Source organism: Kogia breviceps, chromosome 1 (genome assembly GCF_026419965.1).
Source record: "Kogia breviceps isolate mKogBre1 chromosome 1, mKogBre1 haplotype 1, whole genome shotgun sequence".
In the NCBI taxonomy this organism is placed as follows: Eukaryota; Metazoa; Chordata; class Mammalia; order Artiodactyla; family Physeteridae; genus Kogia; species Kogia breviceps.
Window position 1 is genome coordinate 23,696,479 of NC_081310.1, and position 12,366 is coordinate 23,708,844.

Sequence of the window (12,366 nt, forward strand, 5' to 3'; positions counted from 1 at the left end):
CCTTTCTTAGCTAAGTTAATTCAATCTCTTGAAATACCTTCTTCCTATCATATACACGGCTTTTTCCAAAAGGTCTTCCTGATTCACCTGTTCACCTAACTTATTCATTCTTTTATTTTACATCTCCACAATGTTTAGTATATGACATTACTACTTTTTTTAACCTGGTTTTGTCATCATTTAATTGCTCTCCATTATTACAGTTAAATTTATCCACATAACTTCTCAAAATGAGGGGGTATTTCTTTCTTTTCTGTTGTCTCTCTCACCCAAGAAAGTAGCTAAAACACTGGGAAAACAGTACTGATTGAACAAAACTTTCATGATGAATGAATTTACAAAATTAAACATTTGTCCAACTTGGGCACAACTATGAAGCATAAGTATTTTGTTAAACATCTTTCAAAAGACAATAAATTCAAAGTAAAGAGCATATTATATTACTTAACATAAAAGCAAGGGATATCTTACAGCTGCCCCCACTGCCACCTCCAACACCTGGGACAGAAGTATCCACAGGAAAAAGAGATTATTAAATGTCTGCTTGAAATGTGTCACCTAGGACATTAATGTAATTAAATATAAAGGGAAAGATGATTTACTTTTATTTCCCATAAGACACCTTATCTACACTCTCATTATTTTCCTCCTAACCTCTGGCTGTTCCTTCTTAGTTTGCTTCCTCGACTACTCCTACTCCACCCAGTCTCCAAAAACTGGAGCTCTTCAGGGCTCAGTCCTAGATCCTCTTCAATACTGACTCTGTTTCACAGAGTGAACTCAGCTTATCCCATGATTTGCATATCATCTATGTTAATAGCACCCATATACTTGAATTACAGGTAACAGCCTTACAGGTGGTAAGAAAAATCACTTCCTGGCAGGCCAGGAGCCGAAGCAAATCTGTCAATCTTGAGGAATTCACCAAAGTTTATAAGAATTGCATATGTAACATAAAGAATTTCTTGGGTTTGGTTTCCAGACTTCAGAAGAGCAAGTAATCAAATTACTTTTTTCCTTAAAATGTTATTATTTGAAGTTATTGCAGACTCAAAGCAAATTGCAAAAACAGTACAACGAGTCCCATGTACCTCTCTACCGAGCTCCCCCCCTTACTCCCTATAACATATTATAGCTGTAGCACAATAGTAAAATGAGGAAACCAACACCTGTACATTAATGTTAGATTATAGACCTTAGTCAGTTTCCATCCTTTGTTTCAACCTTCGTGTTATGTGTATGTAGTTCCATGCAATTTTATCCCAGTCACCGATTTGTGTAACTACTACCACAATCAAGATACACAACTCTTCCATCACCACAAAAAAGAACACCCTCTTGCTGCCTTTTTGGCCACGCAGCGCATCATGTGGAATTTTAGTTCCTTGACCAGGGATCGAACCCATGCCCCCTGCAGTGGAAGCGTGGTGTCTTAACCACTGGACCACTAGGGAATTCCCTCATGCTATATTTTTACATTCCCTCTCACTCCCCACACTCTTCCCTGCCCCTCTCCCCTGGAAACCATTAATCTGTCCTCTATCTCTGTAGTTTTGGTATTTCAAGAATGTTACATAAATGGAATCATACAATATGTAACATTTTGAGTTTTAGTTCTTTTCACTAAGCATAATTCCCTTAAGGTCCATCCAGGTTGCTGCATGTATCAGTAATTCATTCCTTTTTACTGTTGAGTAATAATCCATTACATGGATATACCAGAGTTTGTTCAACCATCACCCACTGAAGGGCATCTAGGCTGTTTCCAGCATTTTGCTATTACAAAATAAAGCTGCTATGAACATTCATGTACAGTTTTTCTGTGAATATAAGTTTTAATTTTTCTGGGATAAATACCTTAAAATGTAATTGCTGGGTCACACAGGAAGTACGTGTTTAATTTTTTTTTAACTTTCAAACTGTTTTCCAGAGTAGTTGTACAGATTCTTATCAGCAATGTGAGAGAGATCTACTTTCTCTGCGTATCAGCATTTAGTATTATCACTACTTTTTATTTTAGTTATTCTAATACCTTCTCATTGGTATCTCATGATAGTTTTTTTGTTTGTTTGTTTTTTTTTTTTTTTTTTTTTTTTTTTTTGTGGTACGCAGGCCTCTCACTGTTGGGGCCTCTCCTGTTGCGGAACACAGGCTCCGGACGTGCAGGCTCAGCGACCATGGCTCACGGGCTTAGCCGCTCCGTGGCATGTGGGATCTTCCCGGACCGGGGCACGAACCCGTGGTCCCCTGCATCGGCAGGCGGACTCTCAACCACTGTGCCACCATGGAAGCCCTCATGATAGTTTTAATCTGCATTTTTCTAATGGCTAATGATGTTGAACATCTTTTCATGTGCTTAGAGTTGACATCTCTATCTCCCCTTGGGTGAAATGTCTGTTCATGTCTTTTGCTCATTTTATAATTGGATTGTTCAAGGTTTTTAAATTTTGTTTTAAGAGTTTTTTAACATATTCTACATATAAGGCCTTTGTCAGATATGTAGTTTGCAAATATTTTCTCCCCTTCTATAGCTTGCCTTTTTATCTTCTTGCCAGAATTTTATGTAGAACACATTTTTATTTTTTATGAAGTCCACTTCACTAGTTTTTGTTTTAGGGACCATGTTTTTGGTGTCATATCTAAAAACTCCTTACCAAACCCAAAGTCCAGAAGATGTTCTCCATTGTTTTCTTCTAAAACTTTTATACTTTTACACTGTACATTTAAACCAATGATCCATTTTGAATTATTTTTTTGTATTTGTGTGAGGTTTAGGGAAGTTTGGGGTTTTTGCCTATTATTCTAGCCCATTTGTTGAAGACTATGTTTCCTCCACTGAACTGCTTTTGCAACTTTGTCAAAATCATTTGGGAGTTATTTGTGTTAGTCTCTGTCTGGGTCCTCTATTTTGTCTAGTGATCTATGCGTTTATTCCTCCACCATTACCAGAGTCTTGCTTAAGCTTAAGATAGTGATATAGTAAGTCTTAATATCAGGTAGAGTGATTCTTCCTCATTTATTCTCCTTTTTCAAAATCATTTTAGCTACTTTAGCTGTTGCCTTTTCATATACACTTTAAAATAAGCTTGTTTTTATCTTTAAAAAAATCTTCACTACCCTAAATAAAATTTCTGTTTATGTCCTGTGTTTTGTATACCCAAACAGACTGGAAGCATCATCAGTGTCAGGACTATATGCTATACTTACTTAAAATTTCACATAGTTTAGCACAATGCTATTTATAAAAGAGGACTCAATAAATATTGCTCAGTAAAGCATTTGCTGAAAATATTCTATCCAGAAAATGGGAATCACATTTTAAGAAGCACATCGATGCATCAGAACATGTCCACTGACAGGCAAACGGAAAGACAAGAAGGGAGGGAGAAGAGGTGTGGGAGTGGTCACAGGCTAAGAGTGTGTGTGCGTTTGTATGTGTGTGTGTGTGTACACGTGTGTGAGACAGTGGGAGAGCAAGTGTGTATGTTAATTTTGACAAGAGACACTATAAATGTTTAGATGTTTAACCTAAAGAAGAGATGACTTCAGAAGGCATGATGACTATAAGATAAACTAGATTATTGTATGTGGCTCTGAAGGCAAAACTAGGACCAATGATTAAGAGAAAAACAAATTCAGCTTAACATAAAGTAAAATTCTATAACATTGGAGCTGTCCAACAATGGAATAAATAGGATTCACTTAACATTAAGTACCTTGTAAAATTAGAGGTATTCAAGCAGCACTCAGGGCTGAAATGGATTACAATTCACATTTCAATATCGGAAAGATAATTGTTACCCAGAATGCTGTCTTGAGAAGAATTATAAGACTGCATATATAGTCAGTGGGAAGGAGTCCTGTGATCAGTTAAGAATATTTGTCACAGCCTGGCAGATGGGAGGGTAACAGAAATACCTCATACTTACTATCTCTAATCTAGATGAATTATTTTCAGAAATAATAAGTCCTTGTCGCGAATTTAGATGTGAACTGAGTAAGGTTTCTCTAAACTCCACGAGTCTAAGACTAGCATTCTTTAAATGTTCAATGAAGTGACTTTTAAAAGTTTGTTTTGTTTTGTTTTTTTGCAGTACATGGGCCTCTCACTGTTGTGGCCTCTCCCGTTGGGGAGACAGGCTCCAGACGTGCCGGCTCAGTGGCCATGGCTCTCGGGCCCAGCCGCTCCGCGGCATGTGGGATCCTCCCAGACTGGGGCACGAACCCGTGTCCCCTGCATCGGCAGGCAGACTCTCAACCACTGTGCCACCAGGGAAGAAGCCCTTTTAAAGTATTTTTAAATGACAGTCCTTAGCTACGATCTTCGCTTACTGCTTCAGCAACAAAACAGCACTTTGGTTTCTCATCCAAATAATTCACTCTTGAGACAACCATACTATCTTAAAAACTGCATTGTGCCTGACAGTTTTCAAAGTATGTTCATGTTTTTGCTTTCAAGAAAATTTGTGACTATCAGATATCGACAGAGAAAAGCATGTGAATAGGAAAAGTCAAATTGAGATCTGAAAAATACAAAATTTTTTAACCAAAATATTCTTCTTTTAATAATGTCCTAAAACTTCACTACTAATTAAATCAGTCAACATAAGATACCCAAATCTTAAAAAAAAAAAAAACAAAACTCTGAAACGGAAAATTTTTCTTCCTCCAACATTCTTGCTCCTCACAGAGATTACTCTCATCACCCACAACTCAAAAAGAAAGAGCCACTGCTGTCTTCGAGCGTAAGTCATCACGAGTGAGGTCACTAGACCAGCAGGGGCAGAAGCAGCAGCAGCAGCAGCAGCCCCTGGGAGGGTGTTAGAGACGCAAAGTCCCAGACCCATCCAACCTACTCAATCAGAAACTCTGGAGTTTTAACAGCCCTCCATATGATTCTGATGCATGCTGAAGTTTTCAAACTATGGTCTTAGAAAATGGTTGTTTCTTTCCAACATGCCAGGATCCCTTCCCTTTCCCTGCTTCTCCTTAGCGTCTCTTTACTCTTTCTCACATTTTGCACAACCCAAAGATTTTCTCATTTGAGTGATTAATTCACCAATAACTTTGTGAGGATTTCCTACTTTCTTTCTTTTAAAAATGTGAGACTGCCTTTTAAACCATCCAATAAGTTTTAACCTTTTTTACTACACATAAATTATTATGAGATGTTTACATAGACAGATTTTTAATATGTGTCAACAGGCATAAGAACAATCCTACACAAAAATCATTTTGTAAATGGCCTGCTTTTTCTTCATTCCATCTTAAACGGTATACAAAATAACACATTTGTAAGAAATTTTTTAAACAAATCATTATACCTGTCAAACAGTTTACAAAGAAGAAATTATTCCATGGCCATCAAAATCACCACTTTCTTACAGAAACATGTTTTGACATTTATACAATCCACTCCTTCACTGCATCTTACTCACCTGTGTACATAATGCAGTTGATGAACTGAATCAATTGCTATCACCATCTCAGCCAAGTAAAATCGAGCCATATCTTCAGGCAATCTATCTTCAAATTTGCTTAGTAGAGTAAGCAAATCCCCACCAACATAATAATCCATAACCAGGTACTGAGAATGAAAAATAAAATGTACTCAATAAATAAGGGTGAAAAAACAATGTATCTAATGTAAACCAAGGTCAAATAGCACTGGATCAAATACTTTTGTTGTTAATTAACAAGGAGCTGGGTAAGATGATCAGCAGCAGCCACTTATAAGCCTTAAAAATTTCATAAAGCAGTTAATAAATCTTCTAAAAACTGGGGCAGGAAACAATATAGGTTTATCATTGCTTTGTTGTTTTTTGCAAAGTAAAAATATGGAAAAGTAACATCATTATCAACTACAACAATAGACCACAGTTTTACCAACATTTCATAGAAGAATAAACTTTTAAATTCTCCAAATAAATTTTTAAAACTCAGAAAAAGACAGTCATTTACGTTGAATAAATTCATCTTCATCTCACTACATTTTCCTTATTTCACCTTAAGCCAATAACAACTGTATTATGACCAGCACTTGAATCAGCATTTGGAAGCCACTGGTATATAAGATATATAGGAATTCTCACCATATGTTTCTCTTCCCATTTCTGATACTGTGCAAGTATCAGAATGGACTTTTCTTAAGTATACATAAACAGAAGCCAACTAATTTTAGATAGGGACTCTTTTTTTTTTTTTGTGGTACGTGGGCCTCTCACTGTTGTGGCCTCTCCCATTGCGGAGCACAGGCTCCGGACGCACAGGCTCAGCGGCCATGGCTCACAGGCCCAGCCGCTCCACGGCATGTGGATCTTCCCGGACCAGGGCACGAACCCGTGTCCCCTGCATTGGCAGGTGGATTCTCAACCACTGCGCCACCAGGGAAGCCCTAGATAGGGACTCTTACAGGTATGTGTGTGTGATACTGTGATTTATAATAAGAAATATATATTTTTTGGAATAGAGCAGAGAGTTCCTTAAAACCATTGGAATTTCCTAAGTGACAAGATAAAGGTGTCTTTTGTTATTTATAACAAGTCCCTTTCAACCACACCTAAGTTTATGTTAATGAGGTGACTTTTGGAAAACCCCCAGGAAACCTAAGGATGGGAGCTGGTTGCCAGGAAACCAACCAAGATTAGGGTATTGGAATTTTCAGTCTCACACCCTCACCCACCAACCCCTGACCTCCAGGGAAAGGGACTGGAAGTTGAATCAATCATCAACGGCCATATGATCCAACAATCCCACTCCTGGGCTTATATCTAAAGAAAACTCTAATTCAAAAAGAAACAGGTACCCCAATGTTCATAGCAGCACTATTTACAATAGCCAAGACATGGAAGCAACCTAAATGTCCACTGACAGATGAATAGATAAAGAAGATATGGTATATATATACAATGGAATACCACTAAGCCATAAAAAAGAATAAAATAATGCCATTTGCAGCAACATGGATGGACCTAGAGATTATCATACTAAGTGAAATAAGTCAGAAAGAGAAAGACAAATACCACAAGATATCACTTACATGTAGAATCTAAAATGTAACACAAATGAACTTATGTTCAAAACAGAAACAGACTCACAGACATAGAAAACAAACTTATAGTTACCAAAGGGGAAAGGGGGTGGGAGAAAGATAATTTATGAGTTTGGGATTAGCAGATACAAACTACTATACATAAAACAGATAAACAACAAGGTCCTACTGTACAGCACAGAGAATTATACTCAATATTCTATAATAAATCATAATAGAAAAGAATATGTACATATATATGTATAACTGAATCACTTTGCTGTACACCAGAAACTAACACAACATTGTAAATCAACTATACTTCAATTAAAAAAAAATCAATGGCCAATTATTTAATCAGTCATGCTTAAGTGAATGAAGCCTTCATAAAAATCCAGCATGGGGTTTACATAGTGCCCAGGTTGGCAAACAAGTGGAGGTGCTGGGAGAGTGGTACATTCTTGGAGAGGGCATGAAGCTCCATGCCCCATTTCTCATACCTGCCCTACACATCTCTTTCATTGGGCTGTTCCTGAGTTCTGTGAGCTGCTCTAGCAAAGCAACTAAATCAGAGGAGGGGGTGGTGGAAATCTCTGATCTATAGCCTGTAGGTCAGAAGCACAAGTAACAACATGGACTTTGGACTGGGGAGTATGGGGGGCCATCTTGCAGGACTGAACCCTCAACCTGTGAGATCTGATGCTATCTCCAGTTAGATAGTATCAGAATTGAGCTAGTGTGGGAGAATTGCTTGATGTGTGGAAAACCCACACATCTAATGTCAGAAGTGAAGTACTGTGCAGACAGTACTGTGTGTAATGTAAATAAAAACAATAGAATAGAGTGTTCCTTTACAATGTGTGTATACCAAAAACGAAAAAATAAGGAGTATACACCAAAATGTTGACAGTGATTATTTCTGGGTTGTTAGATTACAGACTATGTCATAGCTTTTTGTTATTTTCCGGATTGCTTTATAAACATGTATTACATATACATGTGTATATTATGTTATGTCATGTGATACACTGAGAGAAAACTAGACATAGTGGAAAGATGGACTTTGTAGTCAGAGAGACCTGTATTCAAATTCTGACTATGGGTTATAAGTGGCTTTTGAAAAACTACTTAATTTCGGGCTTCCCTGGTGGCGCAGTGGTTGGGAATCCGCCTGTCAATGCAGGGGATATGGGTTCGTGCCCCGGTCCGGGAAGATCCCACATGCCGCGGAGCGGCTGGGCCCGTGAGCCATGGCCGCTGGGCCTGCGCGTCCGGAGCCTGTGCCCCGCAACGGGAGAGGCCACAACAGTGAGAGGCCCGCGTACCACAAAAAAAAAAAAAAAAAAAAAAAAAAAAAACTACTTAATTTCTTTGGTACTTCACTTTTTCATCTATATAACTACAATAATGATACCCTCTTCAGAGTATAGCACTTAGCATGATGGTTAGTAAATAGAATATATTTAGAATGTCAGTTATAATGTCTTAAAGTTCAGGTGATTTTATTATAGAATGGAGTTATTATTTCAAGGATATTACCAAGTAATATCTTATCAACATTAAGAGTTAAAGAGTCTTGAGAAAATTCACATTCTTATTACTATACATTAGAACTACAAGCATGGGCAATTTTGTTAAATAAAAGAAACTTATTTCATGTTTTAAATCCCTGAAAGTTAGGGCAACAATGTATTTCAAATCCTGGTCTATGGTTTACTTGCTATATTTACTAGGCCTAATGTTTAACAGTTTCTGTCAAGAAGGTTAGAACAAAATAATTTAACGTAGTAAAATTCTGTTAACATAAACATTTTGCTAGAATTGGCAATGGATGTAGAGCAGAAATCCACAGCTCTTACTTTAAAAAGTACTTTGAGTATACTAGCAAACACAGAAAGTTTTCAAACAAAAAAACAAGTCTACTATTAAAATTGGAATCTAATATTTATACATAGAAAGTCATATAACATAACTCATTTCTTCAATAAACATTTACTAGGTGCCAATCAGGATTTTTTTTGGTACCAAACAGAGGATAAAGAGATCAAAGGCTTCTACATCAAAGGCTTTCCTTTCCTGAAAGGGTACTCTATTCTTGCCACACCAGACTCCTAAGGTCTGAGTACACCATCTATCAATAAACTGCTAAAAAATAATCATCCCAACATTTTTGCCACCCACGGTCACCATTTAAAACTTAGGCTCCTTGAGTCATCATCTATCTTCTACTTTCATCCACATACTGCTATGTGCTTCCCTTAATAAACCCATGGATCCCTTCACTTCCAAGCTTTCAGTGTGCCTTACTGAACGTCTTCTACAGTAGATAACGTCCTTGAGATAGAATAAAAAATGATGATGCATAAATATTCCTAGTTTTCCTTTCCTGCTGCCTGCTAAACAATGCTCTGGCTTTGCCTACTCACATTCTTTCCCCACCTTGTCCTCAGAGGTAAAGTAGCTGTAGTTAAGACAGAATTCAGCAACTGGGAGAAGCAAGAAGCAGAAAACACAAAAGAAGATTCTCAAGAGAAAAGCAATGAGTTGAAAATGAACTATACTTGCAATAGGGTTTTAGAGTTAGGGAAACAAAAATGTATCCAGAAAGGCAAACAAGTAATAACCTCACATAGGAAAAAAGCCCCTTTTCCTCTATAACATATCCCAATGAATGTCTCTAAGTCATTCTTTTATGTTTTTTCCTTTGTTCACTACAACATTCAACTAAACCAAGGTCTTGTTGAGTCTACTCCCTACTAAATCTCTGTGAAGTCCATCTACTTCTATCCCTACCCACTACCAACAATCCTAATCCAGGCTCCTGGCCTCTCGACTATATGACTACCACAAGTTTAAGACCAAAGTGAATAGCTTTCTGTAATATATTTTATTCTGTAGATAATTTTCTTGGGAATGGAAAATAGAATACAGAACAAGAAAGGGACAAATAAATTCATTTACTAAGTCCACAGATATTTATATATAAGAACCTACTATGTGCTAATAATACACTTATGCAATGGAGATACTACAATAAATTAGACATAATTCTTGCCTTCATGGTATTTACAATCTAATGAAGAAGAAAACACAAATTAATGGGCAATTTCAGTGTAATATAAATCTTTGACAGGGATAAGAAGAGGGTATTGCTGCAGGCTCTTAAAGGAAAATAACCCAACCTTTTAATCAGGTTCATTCATTCATTTGTCTGAAATTTATTTTTGTACAAGGTATGAAGACTATTTTCTTATATACAGAGAGTCAATTATCTAAAACAAGTAGTTAAATATTACATTCTTTCCCCCAGTTTAATTGAAATGCCCCCTCATTGTATTTTAAGACACTAATACACTTGGATCTGCTCCTGGGCACTCTATTCTGCTACAGTTTTCTATTTCTATATCAATATCATATTGTTCTAATTGACTAATTAGTAAAATTTAATATCCAGTAGGACAAGTTCTTACTTATAGACTACCTTTAAAATATTACTCAATATGTCAAAAGTGTCTTTAAACAAGTTTAAGAAAACCATAGACTGAGAGGCAATATTCATAAGACATGTCAAGGAGATAATAATCCTAACATAAAGAGGTCCTACCAGTTGTTAAGAAGAGGACAAGCAATCCAACAAAACGAGGTTGAGGTTATTAACAGGCTATTTCCTCACATAAGAGGAAACACAATTAGCCAAGTAATATTGGGCTGGCTAACAAATTCGTTTGGTTAGTGAATATACTGTTCAATAAAGTTCTTCATGAAAGTGAAAAATGTCTTTTATTTTTACTTAAAACTGAACAAACTTGTTGGCCAACCCAATACATAGTCAAAACCAAAGCAACAAAGAGATATCTTTCACCAATTAGATAAGCAAAATGATCATTACTGTTTTGGATAAAGTGACTTAAAACAACACTGCTTTTTTGGAAGATGATAAACTACACCTATTTGGGAAAGTAATTTCACAGTATCTACTGAATTTTAAAAGGTGCATACCCCTTGATCTAGCATTTCCACTCTTAGGAATATAGTCAATTAAAATAAAAGCTCCAATGTGTGAGGCATATGGGCAAGTACATTTACTGGACAGCACTGTTGATAACTGGAACAAATAAGAAAGTATAAATAGAGATCAACAAGAAAACTGTTAAATGGATCCATTCAACATATCCATTCTATGAAATATGAAACTGTTGCCCAAAAGAAAAATTAAATATATATGCCCATGAGATATTTTAAGCAACAACAGCAAGCTGCAGAGTAATATATACTTTGTAATCCCATTTTTATAAAAAGGAAGAAAATATACATACTCACACAAACATACAATTATACAAAGCATAAAAAATGAAAGGATACAGCAAAGTTAACATTAGTTACCTCAAGAGGGTGAAATGAAAGATGAAGGTAAGGACTATTAACTTTTTAATGTATATAGATCTCTGTATTGTAGAGAGGAAAAGATCTAGTCAAATCGAAGTTGACCAATGGAGTAAAGTTCTGCAAAAGGCCAAAGGTGATGGAGTCAAAGGGAAAGGTTGATAGGAATAATCCTAAACATAAAGATATACCTCTTCCACATTGAGAAAAAAGATAAGAACAGGCCCCAATATGGATAAATTTGTATATGGGGGAAGGATGAAAGGAAATGCTGAGGTCAGAGCACAGAAAGTTAATGCTTGAGTAACCAATGGCTTTCATTTTTTCCAGGAAGTAGGGGTTATAGAATGAGGGTGCAGGAATATTTGTATAATGTCCCTATACTGTAGATAGGGATCATAACTGTTATTCCTGCTTTATGGCTATGTAATAAGAGACAATAAAGATAAATGATTTGCCCAAACATTAAAGAGTAGGAAAGCCAAAACTCAGAGTTCTTGATCTTTGATCAGTTTCCTTCTTACTCAAATTAAAGAAAGTCAGTGTTCAGTAAAAAAGCTGACAATATCCATGACATAAAAGAGTATGTGCTAAGCACCAGAATAACAATTAAGGATACAGGCTGAGTCCGCAGAAATCTTGTATCCCTCCAAAATAAACAGATCTCTAGGTGTAGATATACACATCAGAAAATTTCCAACTCTGAATTTCTAAAAAATCTCTAATTCAAAGTTTGTGCTTTTTAAGGAACTACATTCCAAGGAAAGAATGCTAAAGCATGTGAAAACATACAATAAATAGTGTCCAGAGGAAAAAACATTTCACAGAACAGATATGCTTTTAGACGTCTTCTTACGGAGAATACCAAACTCCTTTAGTCATCTTGCTGTCACATGAAGAGATTAATAGTCAATCCTTAGAGCCCCACCTTTTATTTATCCCTCCTAGCCCTT

At 36.4% G+C, this 12,366-nt stretch overlaps 1 protein-coding gene across 22 annotated transcripts in view; it reads right to left on the minus strand.

The window, feature by feature from the left end:
* The window catches only part of CDC42BPA (CDC42 binding protein kinase alpha), a 313,738-nt gene that overhangs the window by 194,796 nt on the left and 106,576 nt on the right, over window positions 1-12,366 (minus strand). For all 22 annotated transcript variants that reach the window (XM_067028895.1, XM_067028865.1, XM_067028824.1 and 19 more), the window contains exon 5: window positions 5,439-5,587. In XM_067028895.1, coding sequence (XP_066884996.1) covers window positions 5,439-5,587 — 149 coding nt within the window. The remainder of the gene's footprint in view (window positions 1-5,438; window positions 5,588-12,366) is intronic.